Raw genomic sequence first — 26908 nt, forward strand, 5'->3', positions numbered from 1 at the left:
GAATATTCTGGTGATACATGTACATATTCATTTTTCTGTCATATACTGCCCAGTTGTATTGTAAGTGCTCTCTAATGTCAACTTAATAGTGAAATTATTGTAAACATATTTTGGAATGTCAGTAACATTGATTGATTTAAAATCAAATGCACTTCTGATTATCATCCGATAAATAAGAACACAAGTAAGTTGGATCACTGTTGTACATTAAAAACTATGAAACAAGAAATATAAGTTTTGATAAGCAAAATACATGGCTTACTTTAGTTCTGTACCACAATAAGCAAGGATATTTGGTGAAGTCCTGTCAGGATTTGCAGTAAGGGCACAGAGTTACACAGTGTATTACCAAGTGAATCACATTGTCAGTGAACTAGCCTACATTAATCCATCTCTTCATAGGTCAACAACATGCAACCAGAGATTGAAGTTAACACCTGAACACTAACTGATTGTTTCCTGTGATTGGTAAGTTAAACTTGCAAACAATCTTTTCTAGTTGCCAACCTGTTTTCTGTCTCACCTCTCTGTCACAGTGCTATTCAGAAACCCACCAGCCACTAAGGCTGGATAATAAGGAGTTGTAATCTTAGACATAATTCACATCAAGTTATTTCACTTGTCGGCTCCATCAAAGAACCTCATTTTCTCAGAATGCACAGACTCTTTCAGTCGTTGAATGGATGAAGCTGTCTCACTTAAGATGGGCTCAGAAGAGTCAAACATACTTGTGATTTGTTTTGTTATTACAATTGTTTCTTTGCTTTCACTTCTTTCAGTTGATGTTTCCCTAACTAAATGCCTCTCGGAGACCGTTTTCTTGCTGCTTTGTGAATCCTCGACAGTCCACGATGCAGCTTCGTTAGCCTCTGATTCTAGAGGAATGCCTTCAGCTGATTGGATTTGGACAGCGGTTAGTAGCTTGGCACGCTGTGCCTCTGGGGTGGCTTGTATATTTGATGTAATGACATGTATTTTTCCTGATTCCAGTCTGAGCGTGTCTTCTGATGAAGATGAAACTCCAGATGACAGAATGGTGATTTTCTCAGGCAAGTTGGGCTCAACCGAGATGAGCTCAGTTCTTGTGGTGGAAGTAATAATGTTACTGTGCATCTCTCCAAGCCCTGTAGCAGCATTAGGTTCAGAGTATTTGACAGTTACCTTGGTTGGAGAAGATAAGGACAGGCCAACATGCTCACTTGTCATCGCAGAGCTAATATCAGCAAAGGCATCTGATGACTGGACTGAAAAGGTGGGGCTTATTTCCTCAGCTGTTCCCCCTACTGGGGTCTTTTCATCCTTATGTGTGTCTTTTTCAGAAATTTTGGCAGGTTCTGATGGGGAGGACAGTCCAAACTTGGGGAATTTAAACCAACCTGTCCTCTCAGGACTTTTGGTAGTATTTTGCTTTGTTTCCTTTTCTTTTCCCTCTAAATGCTTTCCACTGGTTTTATCTGTTTCATGAACTTCCTTTGAGGTTTCAAGATTTTCTTCTGTTTTTGGAACATCAAATTCAACATCAATATTCTTGAGGAGCTCACCAAATGATATCAAAGTCACTTTTGCTGATTTACTCTCTCCTTTTGGCTCTACTTCCATTTCCACCTGATCTTTGCATTCTGTGTCAACAGGGACATGTTCATCTTCAGGGTTGGGTCTTGAGAAACTCAGCTTTGGCATTTTGAATGAAGGTAGTTTGAATTTACTTGGAGACCCAATATCCACACTGTCAGTCTCAGTCTTTGGCGTTTCAGAACCTGTTATTGCTTCTTTAGACACGTCCGTTTTAATGTCAACACTTGGACCTTTGATATTGACAATAACATCCTCCTTTAGTTTAGCTCCATCTGTTTCAGCAACTTTGTCTGCATCGGGTGCTCCTACTGTGACATCATAGGTTGCAACTCCAAATTTGGGCATTTTCAATGTTGGCATTTTAAATTTCAATGGTGACCCTCCAACACCTTTTGACTTAGCTTCAGTCTCAGAAACTTTCATTTCCACACTAGCTGAAGATTCTTTGACTTCAATTTCAGGGAGTTTGACCTCTGCTTTAACTTCTGGCAGTGTGATGCCTACATCTTTCTGTGATGCATTTAAGTCTTTTTCAGGTCCTTTTGCTTTTGGTAGTGCGAACTTTGGCAATTTAAACTTGCTTTCGTGTACATCATGTTCAGCTTCAAGCTCAGGAGCTTTCATTTTAAGTTCAGGTTGCTTCACTATCACTTCTCTTTCTGGAAGAGGAACATCAGCATCTGGAAGCTCAGCACTGACTTCAGGTTCTTGAACACTTGACTTTGAAAAAGAAAATCTAAATTTAATTTTTTTCAAGTTTTCATCAAGTTCTGCAGCAGGTGGCTCTTCTGTTAAAATAGCCCCTGAAAGCCCTTGGACTTCTGCTTTGGCCTCTGGTGATGTAACATCAACTTTGGGTGTTTCAAGGTTTACATCAGCATCAGGGGCTTTCCCACCTGTCCTTGAAAATGAAAATTTTGGAAATGACCAATTTGGTCGTTTCACCTTGTTTTCAACATCAACTGTTGGTGCATCTGGTATTAAAATGGCACCTTCAGATTCTTTGACTTCAACATTGGGCAGTTTGATTTCAGCTTTAGCTTCTGGGAGTGTGACATCTACATCTTTCTTTGTTAAACTTAAATCAAGTTCAGTTCCTTTAACTTTGGGCATTGAGATGCCAAACTTTGACATTTTAAACTTGCTTTGTGACCCTTCAAGCTCACTTCCTTCAGCTTTCACATCTACAGATAGGCCTTTCGTGTCAATGCTGGGTGCAGTGACATCCACTGTAGCTCCATCAATTTTAATGTCTTTGTCCACATCAGGTACTTCCACACTGACCTTTGGAGTAGCAGCTCCAAATTTGGGTAATGTGAATGTTGGCATTTTAAGTTTTGACGGTGATCCTTCAACATTACCCGTTTGAGCTTCAATCCCAGGCGCTTTAATTTCCACTGTAGGTTGTTTTATTTTGACATCTGGAAGTTGAACTTGAGCTTTGGCTTCTGGGAGTGTGACATCTACATCTTTCTTGGATAAGCTCAAATCGATTTCAGGCCCTTTTACTTTTGGCATGGAGATGCCAAACTTTGGCATTTTAAACTTGCTTCCTGATCCTTCAATTTCACTTCCTTTAGCTTTCACATCTACAGATAGGCCTTCAGTGTCAATCCTGGGTGCAGTGACGTCCACTGTAGCTCCTTCAATTTTAATGTCTCTGTCCACATCAGGTACTTCCACACTGACCTTTGGAGTAGCAGCTCCAAACTTGGGTAATGTGAATGTTGGCATTTTAAGTTTTGATGGTGATCCTTCAACATTACCTGTTTGAGCTTCAATCCCAGGAGCTTTAATTTCCACTGTAGCAGACGGTTGTTTTATTTTGACATCCGGAAGTTGGACTTCAGCTTTGGCTTTTGGGAGTGTGACATCTACATCTTTCTTTGATAAGCTCAAATCGATTTCAGGCCCTTTTACTTTGGGCATTGAGAAGCCAAACATTGGCATTTTAAACTTGCTTTCCTGCCCCTCTAATTCTACATCACCTTCTGGTGGCTTAAGCTCCACTTCAGGTTGTTTGACTTCCACATTTCCTTCTGGAAGAGAAACATCATCTGGGAGACTGACATCATCTTTAGACTCTTTTGAACTTTGCTTTGAAAATGAAAATTTGGGTAATGAAAACCTTGGCTTTTTCAATTTGGCATCAAGGTCTGTAGCGGGTGCCCCCTCTATGGAAGTACCTGAGGATTCTTTGGTATCAATATCTGGAAGTTGTACGTCTGTTTTGGCCTCTAGTGATGCAATGTCTACTTTTGGGACATCAAGGTTGACATCAGCCTCAGGGGCTTTAACATTTGTTTTTGAAAATGAAAATCTTGGCAATGTCCAGCTTGTCTTTCTCAATTTGCCATCACCCTCTATCATTGGTGCCTGTGAGACTGAAATTGAACCATCTGACTCTTTGGGTAATGTTAATGTTGGCATTTTTAATTTGGATGGTGATCCTTCAACATTACTTGTCTGAACATCAATTCCAGGAGCTTTGATTTCTACTTTGGCAGAAGATTCTTTTAGTTCAACATGAGGGAGTTTGACTCCAGCTTTGGCTTCTGGTAGATTCACATCTACATCTATCTTTGATAAGCCTAAATCAGTGTCAGGCCGTTTGATTTGAGGCCCAGAAAAACCAAGACTTGGAAGTTTAAACTTGCTTCCTTTTCCTTCATTTTCAGTTCCTGTAGTTTTAATATCTATTGATGGGCCTTCAGTGTCAATGCTGGGTGCTGCAATGTGAACTGCAAGAACCTCTTCAGGAATTTTAATGTCATCTCCATCAATTTTGACGTCTCTGTCGGGCACCTCTACAGTGGCACTTGGAGTACCAACTCCAAATTTTGGTAATTTAAATGTCGGCATCTTATATTTTGATGGTGACCCTTCTGTAACTTTTGTCGCAGTCTTGATCTCAGGAGCTTTGATTTCCACTTTGGCAGATGATTCTTTTAGTTCAAGATCAGGGAGTTTGACTTCAGCTTTGGCTTCTGGCAGTGTCACATCTACATCTTTCTTTGATAAGCTTAGATTAATGTCAGACCGTTTGATTTGAGGCCCAGAAAAACCGAGACTTGGCATTTTAAACTTGCTTCCTGATCCTTCAAGTTCACTTCCTTTAACTTTCACATCTACAGATAGGCCTTCAGTGTCAATGCTGGGTGCAGTGACATCCACTGTAGCTCCTTCAATTTTAATGTCTTTGTCCACATCAGGTACTTCCACACTGACCTTTGGAGTAGCAGCTCCAAATTTGGGTAATGTGAATGTTGGCATTTTAAGTTTTGATGGTGATCCTTCAACATTACCCGTTTGAGCTTCAATCCCAGGCGCTTTAATTTCCACTGTAGGTTGTTTTATTTTGACATCTGGAAGTTGAACTTGAGCTTTGGCTTCTGGGAGTGTGACATCTACATCTTTCTTGGATAAGCTCAAATCAATTTCAGGCCCTTTTACTTTTGGCATGGAGATGCCAAACTTTGGCATTTTAAACTTGCTTCCTGATCCTTCAATTTCACTTCCTTTAGCTTTCACATCTACAGATAGGCCTTCAGTGTCAATCCTGGGTGCAGTGACGTCCACTGTAGCTCCTTCAATTTTAATGTCTCTGTCCACATCAGGTACTTCCACACTGACCTTTGGAGTAGCAGCTCCAAACTTGGGTAATGTGAATGTTGGCATTTTAAGTTTTGATGGTGATCCTTCAACATTACCTGTTTGAGCTTCAATCCCAGGAGCTTTAATTTCCACTGTAGCAGATGGTTGTTTTATTTTGACATCCGGAAGTTGGACTTCAGCTTTGGCTTTTGGGAGTGTGACATCTACATCTTTCTTTGATAAGCTCAAATCGATTTCAGGCCCTTTTACTTTGGGCATTGAGAAGCCAAACATTGGCATTTTAAACTTGCTTTCCTGCCCCTCTAATTCTACATCACCTTCTGGTGGCTTAAGCTCCACTTCAGGTTGTTTGACTTCCACATTTCCTTCTGGAAGAGAAACATCATCTGGGAGACTGACATCATCTTTAGACTCTTTTGAACTTTGCTTTGAAAATGAAAATTTGGGTAATGAAAACCTTGGCTTTTTCAATTTGGCATCAAGGTCTGTAGCGGGTGCCCCCTCTATGGAAGTACCTGAGGATTCTTTGGTATCAATATCTGGAAGTTGTACGTCTGTTTTGGCCTCTAGTGATGCAATGTCTACTTTTGGGACATCAAGGTTGACATCAGCCTCAGGGGCTTTAACATTTGTTTTTGAAAATGAAAATCTTGGCAATGTCCAGCTTGTCTTTCTCAATTTGCCATCACCCTCTATCATTGGTGCCTGTGAGACTGAAATTGAACCATCTGACTCTTTGGGTAATGTTAATGTTGGCATTTTTAATTTGGATGGTGATCCTTCAACATTACTTGTCTGAACATCAATTCCAGGAGCTTTGATTTCTACTTTGGCAGAAGATTCTTTTAGTTCAACATGAGGGAGTTTGACTCCAGCTTTGGCTTCTGGTAGATTCACATCTACATCTATCTTTGATAAGCCTAAATCAGTGTCAGGCCGTTTGATTTGAGGCCCAGAAAAACCAAGACTTGGAAGTTTAAACTTGCTTCCTTTTCCTTCATTTTCAGTTCCTGTAGTTTTAATATCTATTGATGGGCCTTCAGTGTCAATGCTGGGTGCTGCAATGTGAACTGCAAGAACCTCTTCAGGAATTTTAATGTCATCTCCATCAATTTTGACGTCTCTGTCGGGCACCTCTACAGTGGCACTTGGAGTACCAACTCCAAATTTTGGTAATTTAAATGTCGGCATCTTATATTTTGATGGTGACCCTTCTGTAACTTTTGTCGCAGTCTTGATCTCAGGAGCTTTGATTTCCACTTTGGCAGATGATTCTTTTAGTTCAAGATCAGGGAGTTTGACTTCAGCTTTGGCTTCTGGCAGTGTCACATCTACATCTTTCTTTGATAAGCTTAGATTAATGTCAGACCGTTTGATTTGAGGCCCAGAAAAACCGAGACTTGGCATTTTAAACTTGCTTCCTGATCCTTCAAGTTCACTTCCTTTAACTTTCACATCTACAGATAGGCCTTCAGTGTCAATGCTGGGTGCAGTGACATCCACTGTAGCTCCATCAATTTTAATGTCTTTGTCCACATCAGGTACTTCCACACTGACCTTTGGAGTAGCAGCTCCAAATTTAGGTAATGTGAATGTTGGCATTTTAAGTTTTGACGGTGATCCTTCAACATTACCCGTTTGAGCTTCAATCCCAGGAGCTTTAATTTCCACTGTAGCAGATGGTTGTTTTATTTTGACATCTGGAAGTTGAATTTCAGCATGGGTTTCTGGGAGTGTGACATTTACATCTTTCTTTGATAAGCTCAAATCAATTTCAGGCCCTTTAATCTTTGGCATTGAGATGCCAAACTTTGGCATTTTGAACCTACTTCCTTGCCCGTCAACTTCTGCTTCATACTCTGGTGGTTTCATATCCACTTCCCCTCCTTTCACGTCCACCTTTCCCTCTGGAATTGCAACTTTTGCATCCTGAAGACTGGCATCAACTTCTGGGGACTTAACACTTGGTTTTGAAAAAGAAAATCTGGGCAGTGAAAACCTTGGCTTTTTCAGTTTGGCATCAACCTCAATACCTGGCTGTTGCTCTATCACAACACTGCCTGACGGCTTTTTGACTTCAACCTCTGGCAGATGGACCTCTGCTTTAACTTCTGGTACATCAACATCTGTGTGTGGCACAGATATGAGCATTTCAGCTCCATCAATTTTGATTTCTGTGTCTATATCAGGTAGTTCAGTGCTGACATTTGGAGTAGCAGCTCCAAATTTGGGAAATTTGAATGTTGGCAATTGAAATTTTGATGGTGATCCTTTTACACTGCTTAATTGAGCTTCAATCTCAGGAGCTTTAATTTCCACTTTAGCAGAAGGTTCTTTGAGTTCAACATCAGGGAGATTGACTTCAGCTTTGGCCTCTGGGAGTGTGAAGTCTACATCTTTCTTTGATAAGCTGAAATCAATTTCAGGTCCTTTCACTTTTGGCATTGAGATTCCAAACTTTGGCATTTTGAACTTGCCTCCTTGCCCATCAATTTCTGCTTCACACTCTGATGGTTTCATATCCACAGCAATTTTAGAAGCTTCTGGGAGTTCAACCTCAGCTTTAGCCTCTGGTAGTGTTACATCTACATCTTTCTTGGGGAAGCTTAAATCAATTTCAGGTCCTTTTACTTTTGGCATTTTGATTCCAAACTTTGGCATTTGAAACTTGCCTCTGTGTCCTTCAAGTTCAACGTCAGTGGGCAAAGGTTTGATTTCAACTTCAGGTTTTTTAACCTCCACCCTTTCCTCTTGAATCAAAACCTCTGCTTTTCCAAGACTGGCATCAATTTTAGGGGCCTCTGGGAGTTTGATCTCAGCTTTAGTCCCTGGTAGTGTGATATCTGTGTCTTTCTTTGATAAACTTACATCTACATCAGGCCCTTTTACTTTAGGCATAGAGAAATTGAAATTTGGCATTTTGAATTTTGAAGGTGATCCTTCTGTATCTTTAGCTAAAACCTCAATCACAGGAGCTTTAATTTCTACTTCGGCAGAAGGTTGTTTTAGTTCAACATCAGGGAGGTTGACATCTGCTTTTGCTTCTGGTATTCTGACATCTATATCTTTCTTTGATAAGCCAAGATGAAATTCAGGTCCTTTTACCTTTGGCATGGACATTCCAAACTTTGGCATTTTGAACTCGCTTCCTTGTCCTTTAACTTCTGTCTGCAAAGGTTTAACCTCCAGCTCAGCTTCTTCAACTTTGGCCTTAGCCTCTGGAATGAAAACATTCACGTCCACCTTTCCCTCTGGAATTGCAACTTTTGCATCCTGAAGACTGGCATCAACTTCTGGGGACTTAACACTTGGTTTTGAAAAAGAAAATCTGGGCAGTGAAAACCTTGGCTTTTTCAGTTTGGCATCAACCTCAATACCTGGCTGTTGCTCTATCACAACACTGCCTGACGGCTTTTTGACTTCAACCTCTGGCAGATGGACCTCTGCTTTAACTTCTGGTACATCAACATCTGTGTGTGGCACAGATATGTGCATTTCAGCTCCATCAATTTTGATTTCTGTGTCTATATCAGGTAGTTTAGCGCTGACATTTGGAGTGGCAGCTCCAAATTTAGGGAATTTGAATGTTGGCAATTTAAATTTTGATGGTGATCCTTTTACACTGCTTAATTGAGCTTCAATCTCAGGAGCTTTAATTTCCACTTTAGCAGAAGGTTCTTTGAGTTCAACATCAGGGAGATTGACTTCAGCTTTGGCCTCTGGGAGTGTGAAGTCTACATCTTTCTTTGATAAGCTGAAATCAATTTCAGGTCCTTTCACTTTTGGCATTGAGATTCCAAACTTTGGCATTTTGAACTTGCCTCCTTGCCCATCAATTTCTGCTTCACACTCTGATGGTTTCATATCCACAGCAATTTTAGAAGCTTCTGGGAGTTCAACCTCAGCTTTAGCCTCTGGTAGTGTTACATCTACATCTTTCTTGGGGAAGCTTAAATCAATTTCAGGTCCTTTTACTTTTGGCATTTTGATTCCAAACTTTGGCATTTGAAACTTGCCTCCATGTCCTTCAGTGTCAATGCCAGTCTGCAAAGGTTTGATTTCAACTTCAGGTTTTTTAACCTCCACCCTTTCCTCTTGAATCAAAACCTCTGCTTTTCCAAGACTGGCATCAATTTTAGGGGCCTCTGGGAGTTTGATCTCAGCTTTAGTCCCTGGTAGTGTGATATCTGTGTCTTTCTTTGATAAGCTTACATCTACATCAGGCCCTTTTACTTTAGGCATAGAGAAACTGAAATTTGGTTTTTTGAATTTTGAAGGTGATCCTTCTGTATCTTTAGCTAAAACCTCAATCACAGGAGCTTTAATTTCTACTTCGGCAGAAGGTTGTTTTAGTTCAACATCAGGGAGGTTGACATTTGCTTGGGCTTCTGGTAGTGCGATATCTACATCTTTCTTTGATAAGCCAAGATGAAATGCAGGTCCTTTTACCTTTGGCATGGACATTCCAAACGTTGGCATTTTGAACTCGCTTCTTTGTCCTTCAACTTCAGTCTGCAAAGGTTTAATTACCAGCTCACCTTTTTTAACTTTGGCCTTTGCCTCTGAAATCAAAACTTCTGCTTTTCCAAGACTGACATCAATTTTAGGGGCATCTGGGTGTTTGACCTCAACCTTTGTCTGTGGTAGTGGGATATCAACATCTCTCTTTGATAAGCTCATGTCAAATTCTGGCTCTTTTAATTTTGGCATTTTGATTCCAAACTTTGGCATTTTGAACTTTTCTCCTTTTCCATCAAGCTCACCTTTAGTCTGCATCAACTGCATTTCCACTTCAGGTTTTTTAACCTCCATCTTAGCCTCTGGAATTGAAACATCCACTTTTCCAAGATCAACCTCTGGAAGTTTGACATCAGGTTTTGTCTCTGGTAATTTGACATCTACGTCTTTGTTTGAAAGGCTTAAATCCATTTTAGGTCCCTTCATTTTTGGCATGGAGAAACTAAGATGTGGCATTTTAAAGCTTCCTTTCCCATCCTCTTCAATTCCTGTAGTTTTCATATCTATTGATAGGCCCTCAATGTCAATGCTGGGTGCTTCAGTGTGAACGTTAGGGAGTTTGACATCAGCTTTGGCTTCTGGTAAAGTCCCATCTACATCTTTCTTTGATAGGCTTAAATCAATGTCAGGCCGTTTGATTTGAGGTCCAGAAAAACCGAGACTTGGCAGTTTGAACTTGCTTCTCTTTCCTTCGTGTTCAGTTCCTGTAGCTTTGATATCTATTGATGGGCCTTCAATGTCAATGCTGGGTGCTGCAATGTCAACTGCAAGAACCTCTTCAGGAATTTTAATATCAGCTCCATCGGTTTTGACATCTTTGTCCATATCAGATACTTCTACAGAAATATCTGAAGTACCAACTCCAAATTTAGGTAGTTTGAATGTCGGCATCTTAAATTTCGATGGTGATCCTTCTGTATCTTTTTCTGTAACTTTTATTTCAGGAGCTTTAATTTGCACATTAGCAGAGGGTTCTTTCAGTTCAACTTCAGGAACTTTTACTTCAGCTTTGGCTTCTGGCAGTGTCACATCTCCCTCTATCTTTGATAAGCCAAAGTGAATTTCAGGTCCTTTAACTTTTGGCATCGACTTTCCCAACTTGGGCATTTTAAACTTGCTTCCTTGCCCATCAATTTCAACTTCACTTTGCAGAGGTTTCATTTCTAATTTAGCCCTTTGAACTTCCATTTTTTCCTTTGGAAGCGATACATCTGCTTTTCTAAGACTGACTTCAATTTTAGGAGTATCAGGAACTTTTACTTCAGCTTTGGCTTCTGGTAGTGTCGCATCTACATCTTTCTTTGATAAGCTAAAGTGAATTTCAGGTCCTTTTACCTTTGGCATTGTGATTCCAAACTTTGGCATTTGAAATGTGTCTCCTTGTCCTTCAAGTTCAACATCAGTCTGCAATCTCTTGAATTTCACTTCAGGTTTTTTAACTTCCATCTTTGCCTCTTGAATCAAAACTTCTGCTTTTCCAAGACTGGCATCAATTTTAGGGGTTTCTGGGAGTTTGACTTCAGCACCGGCCTCTGGTATTGTGACATCTACATCTTTCCTTGATGAACTTATATTAAGTTGAGGTCCTTTGACTTTAGGCATAGAGAATCCGAGATGTGGCATTTTAAACTTGCTTCCTTGTCCCTCATGATCAGTTCCTATTGCCTTCATATCGGTTGAAGGGCCCTTAACGTCAATGCTGGGTGCTTCAATATTAACCACATGCTTATTAATGTCAGCTACATCAATTTTGACGTCTTTGTCCATATCATGTGCTTCCACAGAGATGTTTGGAGTACCGACTCCAAATGCTGGTAGTTTAAATGTCGGCATCTTAAATTTTGATGATGATCCTTCAACATCCTGTTGGTAAACTGCAATCTCGGGAGCTTTGACCTCTATTTTAATTCCATGTTCTGTATGTTTGACCTCTGCTTTAGCTTCAGGCAATGGGACATCTACATCTTTCTTTGGTAAGCTTAAATCAAATTCAGGCGCTTTCATTTTTGGCATTTTTACACCAAGTTTTGGCATTTTAAACTTGCCTCCTTGTCCATCAAGTTCCCCTTCAGTCCTCAGAGGTTTGATTTCCAATTCAGGTTTTTCAACTTCCATCTTTTGCTTTGGAATGGAAACATTTATCTTTCCAAGAGTCACATCAGTCTCTGGGGTTTCTGGGAGTTTGACTTCATCTTTAGCCTCTGGTAGTGTGACATCTACACCTTTCTTTGATAAGCTCAAATCAAATTTAGGTCCTTTTATTTTTGGCATTGTGATTCCAAACTTTGGCATTTGGAACTTGTCTCCATGTCCTTCAAGTTCAACGTCAGTGTGCAAAGGTTTGATTTTCACTTCAGGTTTTTTAACTTCCATCTTTGCCTCTGGAATCAAAACTTCTGCTTTTCCAAGACTGACATCAATTTTAGGGGCTTCTGGGAGTTTGACTTCAGATTTAACCTCTGGTAGTCTGACATCTACATCTTTCTTTGATAAGCTTAAATCAAATTCAGGTCCTTTTAATTTGGCCATTTTAATTCCAAACTTGGGTTTCTTGAACTTGCTTCCTTGTCCGTCAAGTTCATCTTCAGCCTGCCAAGGTTTGACATCCAGTTCAGGCTTTTTGACCTCCATCTTTTTCTCTGGAATAGAAACATCTACATTTCCAAGAGTAACCTCAACCTCAGGAATGTCTGGGAGTTCAACCTCAGCTTTTTCTTCTGGTAGTGTGAGAGCTACATCTTTTTCTGATAGGCTTAAATCAATTTCAGGTCCTTTAACCCTTGGCATAGAGATGCTGAGATTTGGCATTTTAAACTTGCCACCTTTTCCCTCTCGTATATCTGCCCCATCAATCTTTATATTCTTTTCTGCATCAGGCACATTTATACTGATGTTCTCAGTCACTGCTCCAAATTCGGGCAGTTTGAATGTGTGCACTTTGTATTCAACAAATTGTACTTCACCTCTGATCTCTGGAAAGGAGATGTCAGACTTTGGGCTCGCAGCATCAAGATTAACACCAAAACCTGTCAAACCAACGCCACCATCCTTTTTGTCTGGTGAACGATCTACTGAATCAATGTATTCAATGCTTTCAATTTCTGGTATTTTGACATCTGATATGACTTCTCCAATCTTGTTCCTTGTTTCAGTCTTTGACATTTCTTCATCTTGGAGAAATATAGTCCTTTCTCCCTTTTCATTGTCACCTTTTTGCTTTTGTTTTGGCAAGGCAATTCCAATGTCAGGGATTCTTATGTCTGGTTTTGCAATCCCAAAGCTTGTCATTGTTATCTTTGCCTTCTTTGATTTGAGTGTAGCTGCAGATTCATATTCAGATTTAATGCCCCCTGTGCCTTGTTTTTCTTGTGTCTGAAAAATGCCAGCTACTTGTTCACTTTCTTTTCCAGGTATTATAATATGTTCTTTGTCGCTTTGTTTTGGCTCAGTTTTGTATTCCTTTTCAGTTTTTTTTAAATCTACTTTGCTCTCCATTAAAAGCTCCTCTGAGGTTAAATCAGCAGATGTGATCTTTGGTAGTTTGACTGTTGTCTTGGAGATTTCTGGAGAGGCAGCCATGTCAGACTTACTGAAGTGTGCATCATGTTTTGTTTTAGTGGGTGTTTTCACTGATATTCTTTGTGCATTTGCGTCTATTACAGTAATTTCTTCAGGAATAGGCACTCCACTCGTGTCAACCTTAGGCAGCTTGAATCCAGGCAATTTTGAAACCGCCTCTTTCACACTGTCAACATCAAATGACAGTTGTACAGTTTCAGCTTGAATGTCTTCATAATGTCCTGTAAAAACAGCTTTAGGTTCTTTAATTCCTTTGGCTGTGGTCCTCATAGACATGTCCTCCATACCTGGAATCACAATGTCTTCACGTTTGGGAAGCTCTGTTTTGGAAAGACTGCTTTTTGACAGTCGCTCATAAGGATCTTCTTTCACTTCTGTACCCTCAGTTGTAAACTGCTCAATTTTAGGTGTATATTCTTCAAAATTTACATTCATTTTTGGGATTGTTTCCTCAGTGGCAATGTCACTAAAGCCTATTTTAGGCAGTTTGAATGTTGGACCTGTCTTTGTTTCTTGTTTTTGTTTAACATCCTTGCCTTTCTTTGTTTTTTCTTCACCCTTCTGTGGAGATTTCCGTATCAATGCAACATCAGATATTTCAAGTTCCACCTTTGGTACACTCATTTCCATCTGGGTTGTCCCTGATTTGGCTGAGATTACCCTTGAACTCTCACTGCTGATTATTTGGGTATTGGCATTAAGTGCAGGTTGATCCCCCTGCAGTTTTGTTTGTGACTTAGAACTTGGGATGACATCTGATCTTTCATTTCCAGGTTGGTCTGCTATTTCAATACTTGCCCCCAGAGTTTTCAGCCTTTTTGGTGACGATTTTGCTTTTGCATCTTTCTTGTGCGATTTATCCTTTCCCAAAATTTTCATTTTTAATTCAGACCGCTCTTTCTTCTTTTTCTTCCCATCAGGGGACTTGATACCAGAGGGGCTACCTTGACCTGCCAGAGCCACAGTTAGATCTTCTGTTTTCAAAGTGCTATCTATAGTGATGAGTTCCACCTTGTGTTGAACAGTTTGAGGTTCAGTCAGTTTTTGATAATTTTGCTCACGTCTTAAGTCTTCCACTGCTTTCAGATCTTCTGTCACATAGATTTGAGGTGTTTCTCCTGAGGGGCTTTCAAGGCACTCAGGTGAAACCAACTGCGCGGATGTTGGTGCGTCTGTGTCCTGGTCTTCAGATGAACTTATGCGGCCTCTCTTTGTTAGAAGAGAGAGCTTTATTTTATGTTTCTTCTTGCCTTTGAGAGCATCCTGAGATTTTATAGGTGACTCCGTGTCACTTGTGGTGGGGCTAAGCTCAAGCTTTCTTTGCTCATCAGCCTCTGAGGAGCTGTGAGACCTTGCAAAGCGTGACTTCTTTCCTTTTCCAAAGGAGGGAAACTTAGGCCATGAAAAGCGGGCATCACCACGCCTTTTGGTTTTTCCTTCCTCCCTCATTTCTGGAGCATAGACGTCTTCCTCCTGTTGAGCAACAGAAATATGAAATGTCAGTTTTATCTTCAGTACTTTTTTTAAATCACAAAGAGTCTGACAACTTGAAAATAGTTACAGGGATGACATCAGATTCAGTGGCTGTTTCAGTCTCTGTGATGTCTGGTTTGCGTTTCAAGCAGAGCTTCACTCTGTAAGCCTGAGCGTGCTCCAGAATCTGAATGGCATCCTCATATGACACATTGTCAAAATATACAGTGGCGCTCAGAATCTGATCACCTGTGTAAACAAGAGCAAAATATTTCAGAAGCACACAGATAAGAAGGCTGTCAGGGTCTGTCTGATAAAGGGTAATTATATCAATAAACATGAAAATAACACATACAGTATGATTAGTCATTAGACTTTGCAACTTGTGTGTGTGTGTTAGTAGTATACATTTGTAATGGGATTTGAAATTCTAAACAAAATACAACACAAGATGTAAAAGTACAAATGTATCAATTAGTAGCTTCATCAACCTAATTTTTCCAAATCAATCTACTTTTCATTGTAATTGGAAAGAAATGTCACTATAATTGTTAATCATTTCCAGCTGCTAGTTTACCTTCTTTTAGTTTCAGACTTTTTGAGGCAGGTGACTCTGGTACCACTTGCTTAATGAATATTCCCTCTTTCCCCCCTCCACCATAAACGAGACCCTCTGCACATCCATCTTTGGCTGTTTTCACTATCAGTCCAGACTCAGGGCTGTGAACCTCCTGCCAATACATTAAAATAGACAGGATAAAATAATTTGACCTTTAGCTGTGCTGCAACAAAGCCTAAAGGGATTCACATATATAGTACAGAGAGGAGAAGGTGGGAATGTCTCACCTTCAGTTTACTCATCTTTGGAGTTGAGCGCTTTTCAAACATGGATCCAAGCCCAGACTTTTTAGTTTTCTTTCCACTCCCACTTTTGTGGTGTGGGTCATGCTCTGCTTCACACTAAAAAAAAAAAAAAAATAGTTTCCACCTTATTCAAACAGAAAAGGTGACGGAAATTTCATCAACAGGCTTGAAAAGTTTTTGCACAGAGTGGGAAGGTTTATACTACGGTGGCCGACAGGGGCAAACATCCTGCAACTAAAAAAAACACACGCAAATAGACGTTTTTTCTTTTTTTAGCAAATTAAGAAAACATCTTCATAAATTTGATATTGATATCGATAATATATCGATATCGTGATATGAGACTAGATATCGTCTTAGATTTTGGATATCGTAGTATCATAATATGGCATAAGTGTTGTCTTTTCCTGCTTTTAAAGGCTACATTACAGTAAAGTGATGTCATTTTCTGAACTTACCAGACTGTTGTAGCTGTTCTATTATTTGCCTTTACCCACTTAGTCATTATATCCACATTACTGATGATTATTTATCTAAAATCCAATTGTGTAAATATTTTGTGAAAACACCAATAGTCAACACTACAATATCGTTTCCCCAGTTGACGTGAGAGATTAAGAGAAAGCCAGTGATATTTGTTGGAGAAACCTGGTTTCTTAATCATGTTTATATTTTAGTGCATATCCAGGTTATTGAAGAGCATGTAAACAAGTTCTCTGATTTATTGCCTTGACCTGATTTCTCCCTGTAAGCTGGTTTGTTGGGTCTGTGTAACATAGCGGTATGTTGATGCTCTGTACCTCTTTGTCACTGTCGGTGTATTTTTCAGTTTCAGGATACTCCTCGACGGGAGACGATCCTTGAGGGCGCGGTCTCTCTCTCTCTGTGAACTGAGATGGCTCGTCACATGTCTGCGTGGACAAAAGGTCAGTCAGCATCAAAACAGTCACATGGTCTTTTTACCCAAACAGTTATATCATTTCTAAGAGCTATCATGACATTTGAGTCACTTTTAGTCAGACAACTTTTCATCTTATTCTCTTCTTTAGCCACCTGAAAAACAGTCATGTAGCTGCGCCTGCAGAACACATGGATCACAAATCGTGTGATAACAATTTGTTATGCCAAAGCTGCATTAACTGGGTGTTTGGCATTTCATTTAATTCAATTGTCACATTCAATAGTGTTCCTGCGATGGCAATGTTGGCCGGTCCTTCAGTCCAACACTTTGGTCCAGAGCAACATATCTAAAAATGAATTGTTTTTATTCTCATATAATTTGGTACAGAGATTATTGTATTGGATTAATACCAATGACTTTGGTGATCCTGATTTTCACCTAGCACCACCACCACGTCAAACAGTTCATGTCAGTATATTTCTAAAGCTGACTGAAATCCTGTTAGCCTCAGCTGTACTTTGTGATAAATGCTAAAATGGCATTCTAACATGAAAACATTAGAATGATAACACGCTAAACGTTAGCATGTTTTACTAACATGCTAAATCATATTATTTATATTAATGTAACTTTAGTCCTCGGTTTTGAATGGTTTAATTCCAAAAAAGCACAGGCAATACATGGCACCTTTTTTCATTAGCTACATACCAGTAGCGAATATGGAAGTCGACTTTTATTCATATCGTATCAGTATAAATTTAAACGTATCAACTTAATAGTTTTGAACCTTCAGATCAAGTAGCTCAAGGAAAGTAAGCTGTGCCAAATTTAGAAGGCTACAGCTGTTATTTGAATGTGTCAGACACATCTAAGTGTTGTATCAGACTAGGTAAAGACAATTGATCGGGACATCCCTAGTGTATGTGTATAACATGTTTTCAGTTTTAACATACTGTTTTTCTGTTGATTGAAGCCGAGACTGAAACCTTTAGTGACTGATGAATAAATCAAACAGACAGACATAATGTAAAATATAAATTTTACTGTCACAGTGAAGTCACTCACTGAATCGTCCTCTGTACCAGGCTCTGGTGCTCTCAGCCTTCGACCAGCTGTTCACAAGAAAATACAGAAATAGACAAAACATAAATACCAAAATAACATCTGATTTGACAACTGCTTTTTATAATAGTATTTTAGTAGTATATAATAGTAGAGCTTCATTAAACAATATTAAGTATGTAATTACTTGATTTATTGTAGTAAATTATATACTGTAAGTATGAAGAGAACACTGTAACAATTATCAAGCGGAATGCAACACAGAATTTGCAGAAAATGTAAATACACCAAAAACAAAAGTTCAGCACTTGTGTTTATCAGCATTTCTATATTTTAGGCAGTAAACTGAAACTTTCACCCAGTCTGACTCCTGAAAGTTGTTTTGAGGCTCAGAGAGACACTGGAGCCGATGAGGATCCTATTTAGAGTTCTTCCTGGCAATAATTCCCCCAGGGACACGCTGCCTCCTTTGTCTGTTAAGTGATCCACTGTATTGATCCACAGATAAGACTCCCAGCACAGCCCCTCAAGGCTGCCAAAAGGGAAAGTCTGACTCCAAATGAATATGGTTACTCACATTATTATTATTACCTGCTCTGATACCTAACCTCTACTTGATTTGAATCCATTTTAAACGTTCCCCCCCTTCACGCCATTGTATCAGGATTCCTACCAAGGGATGTAGTCCATTTGTTAGTAGATTACTTGTTTCAGATAGAAAATAGCAAATTCCCAAATATAAAAGTTTGCATAAATCAAGGCTTGATGATTGTGGAGAAATAGTGTTGCTGTGTCCTAAACATTTTCTGAGGTTTATAAACCTCATTGGCTAATAAATTCATATCATCAAAAGGCCATAAATCAGCAGATGTTATGCTGTCGGAATAAATATTGAATAAATGTGGTTACATTCCACATGGAGAATCAAATTATTTACAGATAAAATGTTTTCAGTCTTTAAGCATCTGATTAATCTTTTTGTATCGAGGGACAGCTGATAAGGTGTAGGACTAAGACTGATGTCTTTGTAAGTCGCACTGAAGTACTAAACTCCTCAACTCAAATCAATTACAACAAAAACAATATAAAAAAAATAAAAATTCTAAATACTTATGCAGCGTTACTAACAGCTCGGATATTCACGTGTATGCTCAGCATGTCAATGATAAGAAGCCATTGAGTGAGGGTTACACAAAAAGTAATTTACTAGAGGAAAATAACATGTTTGCGATGTAATCAGCATTTTGCTCCACAAGTATTTTAAGAGGTTTTTATATTTATTGCTGTCAAAACTGTCTGTATCAAAACTGTCTGTATTAAAATAGCAAACATTCTGTGAATTAATTTGAAAACAAACTTTTCAAACTCTTCTAGTAAGTATTTGATGCAGAACTTTGGGTTAAATATTTATTTTAAACCCTGAAAAAGTGTTGCATTTTTTTTACTGCAGCACCATAGTTTCTCAACAAACCACCACATAGACACCCCACCCACTGCTCTAATGTATGTCATGTGAAGAGCTCTGACTGCCTGTGTAAGTGTGTTAGAAGACAGTTAAGGCAAAAGACTAATGGTATAACAACCTCCTACTGTATCAGGGTGTGTTACTGCCTCAAGGTTGATCATTCAAGAGAGTTCAAGGAGCTATCAGATGTCATTATAGCTCTGAAAATATGCCTGAAACACAACCTGCACTGTCATTGTAGACATACATTGGCCTGACACCACAGGATCAGAAATAACATCAGAGAACATGTATCTGACAGAAAAGTAGATTCACACTGAACTCCGAACGCACCACAGTCTAGACGTGTTGTGAAATACAATAATGAAGTCTCTACAGCTGCCTGTACCATCCTTCTCATCACAATCCATCTCTTTCAGACCAGATATGACTAACAAAAACAAAAGCCTCTCATTATGTGGAACCAAAGAACTCACCTACCTGCTGCTGTTATTTTCTTTAACTCGTGAAAACAAACTGCCCTTAAACATTCCTGGTGCGAGTGTGACTGCCAAAGTGGCAAAAGTGATTTGTTCAGTCTCAGATGGATAAAAGAGGCGGGACACTTTTAGGTTGCAGTCATACCTTGCCTGAACTTCTTTCAATCCCAAACTGAATTAAGTCCTCATGTTGACTTTGGTTTACAGACTTTGCACCATATATCCCTTAAAATAACCGTATATTTACATTCATTTCTCATTAATTGATATCTCTTCCTGCTAAGTTTTCTTGATTTATTAATGAGGAGGAAGACCATCTTAAACAACTCCTCCATTTTTTACTGTTTACTTACTTTACTAAAATAACAAAAAAACTAGAAATGGAACAATTAAAACTACCTTAATCTCAAAACCTTGTAACTTTTGGTTTACATTTATATAAATAGGATTTTGACATCACAGCAAAAATTTTGTTTACAAAAAGAAGTTTAATACATTTAATTAACTAGAATCGAAGGCAATGAATCAAGGGACATTTAATGGAACCTGGAGAAACTTAATGCGCCTTTTCACAAAAGCAACCCATTTACACACCCATGCACAAAGCACATTAAAAAGGCCTAAATCATCATTTTATCATTGTCACTATGAGCATGTTAGCCAGCTGATGTTAGCATTCAGCCCAAAGCAAAGTACTTGCAGAACTGCTACCATGGCTGTAGACTGTAGCCTGAAGGACAGAGATGGGAAGTTATACTTTGTTACTGTACTCGAGTAGATTTTTCAGATATTTTTACTTTACTATTTATTTTTGTGCCGACTTTTTACTTTTACTCCTTACATTTTAACACGAATATCGGTACTTTCTACTCCTTACATTTTACAAAATTGGTTCATTACTTTAGTTTCAAATAATTTCAGTGGAGTTACCGTTATTATTTTTCGCGTCATCAATACCGAATTCAATCTAATTGGATGGGAATATTTGACGCACCACTACAAGATGACTCGACAGATTTGGCGGCATTCATTCGCTGCAAATCATAGCAGCTTGATGGCGGTAACGTTAGCACATAGTAGTATGGACGGCAACATGATTGAAAATGAAGAAAACAGAGATCCCAGAGATTCGGCAGACAAGCAGCAAGACATTCCCAATCATCCTTGGCCTTATCTGAGAGAGATGTTTGAGATAGTAGGCATCAAGAATGACTGTTAGTTGTAACTCTAAAAGTATGGGGAACTTCTTAATTAATGTCTGTTTAGTAATTCATATTTTTTCCGTTATTTTCTTTCCAGAAGCCATATTTGAGCACACACACAGTGGCTGTGTCTCAAACCGCCTACTTGCACACTTCAAACACTTAGTTTGTGTAGATGACACAAAAAGTCAGTGCACTGAAAGTACCCGGATGACCCCCTAAAAATGGTCAAAAAGTTCAGTGTGGAACGATGGACCCTACTCGCACTAAACGGGCACCAACTTGACTACAAAGCGGAAGGGAGCCCTTGACCGGCAGCTGATTGGGCGAACGCGTCACGTGGGTCTGGCTGCTCGAGAATTTCAAACGACTGTCATGGCGGCTCGGATGGAATATGATCTTGTATTTTATGAAAATAGTTCACCGAAACGTGTTTCTGAAAACATTTTAAGCAAGAAATAGGCCATACAGTTGCTGAATCTGTCTTCATTTTAGATCGACAAAGGTCAGTTTAAAAGATTTTCGTCAGATTTTGAGAGGCAGCGAGCCGAGCTGGCCGCTCCTCATTTGCATACAGGAAAGCGGGCTGGGAAATCGCGTTCACATGTGTTGCGTTCGTCACGTTCATCCTGCTCGTCATTTCCGGTAATTGTTTTAACATAAGTGTTCCTTGTTGGACAATACTAACCATCGAAAGTGGGCACTATGGCAGTAAGTGGTCAGTGCACATTAGCAGTGTACTGACGGAAGTATGCGGAATGAGACACAGCCATACAGTACATGTAGATTCCTTTAAATGTTACGGGGAAGATTAAAAAAGAGAAACTGGATCTGTGAATTCTCACAGAATCACAATTGAATTCATATCTTGCTACTCAGTCGGAATCTTATTAACCTGGAGTCCCAGTCTCTGTCACAATATTCATATATGTGATGTTTTAGGCCTATTGCCAGACATTTAGTGTAGACATTTAAAGTGTAGGCAATGGCATCTAAAGAGCCTTTTTTCCATGTCCACTGAAGTTTCTCAGCTTGCACTCCAAGTAACATTTGTGTGGTGCAGGTAACTTTGCATAAAAAATGGTTGTCATTCGCAAGGCTACTTTTACTTTTATACTTTAAGTAAATTTCCAAGCCTGTACTTTGTTAATTTTTCTTGAGTAGAGAAGTTAAATCAGTACTTCTACTTTTACCAGAGTATTTTTTAACACAAGTATCTGTATTTCTACTTGAGTACGGGAAGTGAGTACTTTTGCCATCTCTGCTGAAGGATAGTTGAAATAGTAAAGTGGAAAAGAAAGGAAAGATGTGGAGGTATTTCTGAAGACATTGACATTCAACTGTACAACCATGTCATAAGAAAGTTTTCCACGAGTTTCGGAGGAAATATTCTTGTTTTACACAACCTGGTATAAAGGTGTGTTTACAGCTACAGAATTAGATTCATTCAGTTTCATTACTATAAATTAACCCGAGCGGCTGAAAACTGTCATGTGCCATGTCTCAGTTACAGCACACAGCTGCTGTAGAAGTGAATCATGGTGTCAATGTGTGCAGTGAGATTTATGAAGGATTCAGGCCCTGCTTGGACTGGATGATGTATTTCTTATGTTATTTACCAGTTAATTCAGGCGGATGTCCATTATTCCTGCCAACTAGTGGCACCGCACATGTAGAAACTCCTTTCTCAAATATTTGTCATGTGGGTGCTGCAGAGGGCCTGATAGCACCTCTCACTGCTGACTAATATTGTCAAAAATAAAATCACATAGTAGATCTATTAACTTGTTTGACTTATCATAGATTAGATATCGTAAATATTCAAAAAGCCGCTGCCTGATGTTCTAATTTGACTTAAATGATGATATTTTGCTTATTTATAGTATAAGCACAATCAGTATGCTGATGTCTTTTGTGGTGCAGATCCTGCATGATTCATATTTAGGTGCAACTGCAGCCCTGGATTAGGGTGTGGCTCCTCCCTCAGTGCTGATGGGACAAAGAATGAGGCTTATAAACTACTGCGACTGCAAACAATACTGATGTGGACACTTAAACTCATCTGTCCTAACACAGTGCTGTGACAGTGAACCTCTCATAGAAGCTTGTGTTGGCATTGATTCAAATCACAAGATCTTACAAATAAAAAAATGACATATGTAGAAATATAAATCAGTTTGTAGATTTACTCTTGACAGAAAAGCCTAACTGTATTGTGTTGATTTTCCTCCGCTCATCTCTTACGTAACCACCTTCTGCTCCAGTTTGTTTTCTGTTGAAAAGCACCTGGAAGGCTCCCTGAAGCTCCCCTCTTCACTAAACTAATATAAAGTAATGCTGTTCATTATTTGTGCTCTGAGATTTGGATTCTGCTCATTTTTTTGTGTAACAGACAGACACAGGATCCTTTTACTGGAAGACAGTTTGTTTGTATCCAAATTCTAATAAGATTTGAGTGAAGAAAAAAAAAAGAAAAAAAAGAATTAGATTCTCTGCATGGATTATATGAACATGAGACTGCAAAAGCACATGCCTTCAATTTGTCAATCTGCTGCAATTTACAGCGAGTTTCCTCACAGAGTTAATCACAGCTCTGGAATTCGTATCCTAATCTGCCGGTATTGCTACAACATGCAATTACCACCAAAAATTGTTTGCAAACCCTCCTTGATGTTTGTTTTGCCTCGCATGCCTGGCGCACCAAGTGACTCAGATTTAATCGTGATTATATGGTTGATTGAAGGTTCTGACAGATTACTGCCAAGGTTGGTAACTGACAACAACCACAGCCATGTAAAGAGAGTCCGGATAACCCACAGTTTCATTTAATACACTTATGTTTTTGACAACTGATGCCAAGTAACTCACAGTCCCCCTAGTATGCCTTTAGTCTAGGCCTTAGTGTCTTATAATAGTCTAAAAGACGTTTCTTGTCCTCCCTTACAAGAATATAAATCAAGATGGAAATTGATTAAATATGAGTTCCTAGAACCCAAGCTGGTCAACCATTGTCAGAAATGTAAATAAATAAATAAAAGCCATGTCCACCTGAGGCTCCAAGCAGGTTAAAAACAATACCAAATGCTCAGATCTTTTTACTGAAGCCGGTCTGCACTGAGTGACATCAGCTACACATACAAACTATTCAAGTGGTGTGATATTGATTTAAGAGCAGGATCTGTGTGACTGAGGCTGATGGTTCGTAATGGATCAGGATCAGCTGATTTAAGGCTCCACTGCCGAGCAGCCTCTGTCGGGCTCACTTCCTAGCAGTAAACTAAGCTTTCTCTCTCTCTCTCTCTCTCTCTCTCTCTCTCTCTCTCTCTCTCTTTCTCATCTGTGTCTCTCTGTTTTTTTTTTCTCTCTCTCATCTCTGTCTTTCTCTCACTTTCTCTTTCGTTCTCCCTCTCTCTCTCTGACCTTGAGCGTTGCCTGGAGCCTCCCACAGCAACACAAACCTCTCCATCTTCAAGCAGATTTAATTAAAAGTAGCTGCAGAGGTAAATAAGGAGAACAGTGGGAAATGGAAAGGAGCAACATAGAAACAGACAAAGAATTATAAAACAAATAATTTACTACATTACAGCAGATTCACCTCCTTTTTACAGCAAACATCAACCTGAGCCCTTTCCTCAACATCAGCCAACACAATATACAACAATATGTCTTTGATATGACATATAATACAATGATATCCACTTATAAAACTGTATTTTTTTCCAGGTACTTCTAGGTACAGTTCAATGAGAAACATTATAAATTCCATTAAGAGTCTCCTGTCATTATATAATCTACTTGTCATGTTGGTGATGCAGTGATTTTCTTTGGCTCGTTTTACTGTTTGATTTATTCATCCCCGGTAAGAACTCCTACCCTGCAGAAACCTTTGAGGTTAATTTGTACATAAAGTTGTTGCACGTGTTATCGGAAAACATCCACTGAAAGCAAACAACTGAATAAATCATTGGACAACATCAACATATACATTACCCAGCAATCATCATTGCCTATCTATATGCTAATTGACAAAAATACCAAAAGAATAAGGAATTATTTATTTAATAAAGTGTTTACACATAAACTATAAAGGTTTATGTAGAATAAGCATATATTTTTGTTATAGATTTCTACTGACTATTTTACCCCCCCAAAAAATAAAACCATGACAGAGATGGGTTTGTCTTTTCGAGGGCGTATATAGCAAATGGCACCAGTTTTAGTTTAACGTGAGTTCTTCTTTAAACACAGGCGAAGTGGCAATCTGAATCACTCTCAAGGGACCGTTCTCCACCCAACACACTTTTGGGGGGCCTGCCCCCTCTACGGGCCTTAACCGCACTTCCTGCACCGTCTATATTTACCCCCCTATACAGCAACCTTTTCCAGAAAATATGTTTTGAAACAAGTCTGCAAAAGTGTAATAAAATCATATCTTTTTACAGATTTGCAGTTCAAACTTTCATCGTGATAAATAGTAACACATCCATTTTTTTCCATCAGAACTTCAAGATGACAAGCATCATTACTAATATAGCATGTAATCAGTTTCACACAAACTACCTAACTATGTTCTATACACACATACGTGATTATATGGTTTATTTACATTGCGTCGTAGAGATGTTAAATCATGTCAGCAGATAATCAACATCCATTTGATGTAATTAAAAAATATAGAATACATTTCCCAAACTACTTTCTATCTGATTCCCTTCAACCTGGCGTTTATAATAAAAAATTCAAAATGGGATGTACCAAGAGAGACTGAGCAGTGTAAGCAGTAAGATATGCATTGCGTAGATTTTAGCTCTTTCAGCATCCTAAACTTTCAAAAATGTTTTTTTAGGTTACTACAATAAAAGTGATGCAAGGTTACAGATAGTAGCTTGTCCCTCTTTCACATAAAGACTGCAGCTTTACACCTTATATCTGTTTTTTTTTTAGGTGGGGAGTGGTTATGTTCCCACATTTCAGTAGCCTTTTTCATGTTTACCCCTAGGAAGTTATCCTCTATCACTATTTCTGCTTTGCTGAACTGCCTCAGTAACCGAGTCTGTTTGCCTTTCAGCCTCTGCTTCAAACACACAGCGGGAGGGAAACAGGAGAAGAGCAGAGCTGCCTGACGTCGTCGATGATGACATCTTCAGACACTACCCTGCACTCTGCAGACACACCCAGCGCTCACTGCAGGTCAGCGACACAACTCAGCATCAGCACCAGCCGCCTCACGCTCACTCACTGTCGCTCATCGTCACCAAAACACACACAAACATAATCTCTTCCACCGCACTACTGAACTCTGCTGCTGAATCAGGGAAAGTTATCAGGGGAAAACAGCACAGACAAAGTCATAGAGAGAGGGAAAAGAGAACAGAGAGAACAGAGAGAACAGAGAGAGTAGAGAGAACAGAGAGAACAGAGAGAGCAGAGAGCGCGATGCTCACCCGTCCCCGAGGAGGCGGCGTGCCAGTTGGGGAAGGCCAGGTGGAAACAGTCGCACATGATGGCAACGGTGGTAGCGACAGCAGCAGAGATAAGGTCCTGGGCCGTTTAGATGGAGGGAGGGTGGTGGTGGAGGGTTATGCAGGTGGTGGTGCTGCTGCTGTTGCTCCCTCCCCCCCCCCGGCTCGTCCTGGATCAGCCTGTGTGTGTGTGTGCAGGTTGCTAGTCGCAGCGCAGCGAGGGATGAGTTGCAGAAATAACCAGAGAGAGAAGAGAGAGTGAGAGAGCTGTCTGCTGCCTTCTCTGAGCTCAGAGCTGTCCGCTGAGTGAAGGAAACTCCCTCGCCTGCCCCGTAAACATAGACCTCCAGCGCAGCACACTAACTTAATTATGGGAGGAGCTGCCCCCCCCCTCTTCTCCTTCTACTTCTCCTCCTCCTCTTCTTCCTCTCTCTTCTGTTCAGTCTCATTGATCGGCCTAATCGGACAAGGACAATCACAATCACAGCTTCTGGTTCCAGCAGTGACGGGAGGGGGTGAAACAGTTTCTTGAAATGGAGCCATAACTTAATTTGACGCTCATTGTGGACGGGGAGGCAAGATTTTAGCTGGGAACGCATGGAAACCGTAAAACCGAGAGAAATCAAACTAAAACAGCATGTTACATTGAGTACAGCCTCAGACATGACATGTTGACCTGTGAGGTTGATAAAGTTTGGTGTTGAGGTCAGGAC

The 26908-nt window shown here is 39.6% G+C and overlaps 1 protein-coding gene across 1 annotated transcript in view; it reads right to left on the minus strand.

Moving 5' to 3' along the window:
• The window catches only part of LOC116036736 (neuroblast differentiation-associated protein AHNAK), a 32939-nt gene extending 6384 nt beyond the window's left edge, over nucleotides 1–26555 (minus strand). Inside the window, exons 1-7 of the mRNA XM_035994932.1 lie at nucleotides 26178–26555; nucleotides 17591–17637; nucleotides 16425–16535; nucleotides 15607–15720; nucleotides 15338–15491; nucleotides 14849–15009; nucleotides 127–14760 (exon numbers count right to left, since the gene is read on the minus strand). Coding sequence (XP_035850825.1) covers nucleotides 616–14760; nucleotides 14849–15009; nucleotides 15338–15491; nucleotides 15607–15720; nucleotides 16425–16535; nucleotides 17591–17637; nucleotides 26178–26235 — 14790 coding nt within the window. The 5' untranslated portion in view covers nucleotides 26236–26555 and the 3' untranslated portion in view covers nucleotides 127–615. The remainder of the gene's footprint in view (nucleotides 1–126; nucleotides 14761–14848; nucleotides 15010–15337; nucleotides 15492–15606; nucleotides 15721–16424; nucleotides 16536–17590; nucleotides 17638–26177) is intronic.
• Between the last annotated feature and the right edge of the window lie 353 nt (nucleotides 26556–26908).

Source organism: Sander lucioperca, chromosome 18 (assembly GCF_008315115.2).
Source record: "Sander lucioperca isolate FBNREF2018 chromosome 18, SLUC_FBN_1.2, whole genome shotgun sequence".
In the NCBI taxonomy this organism is placed as follows: Eukaryota; Metazoa; Chordata; class Actinopteri; order Perciformes; family Percidae; genus Sander; species Sander lucioperca.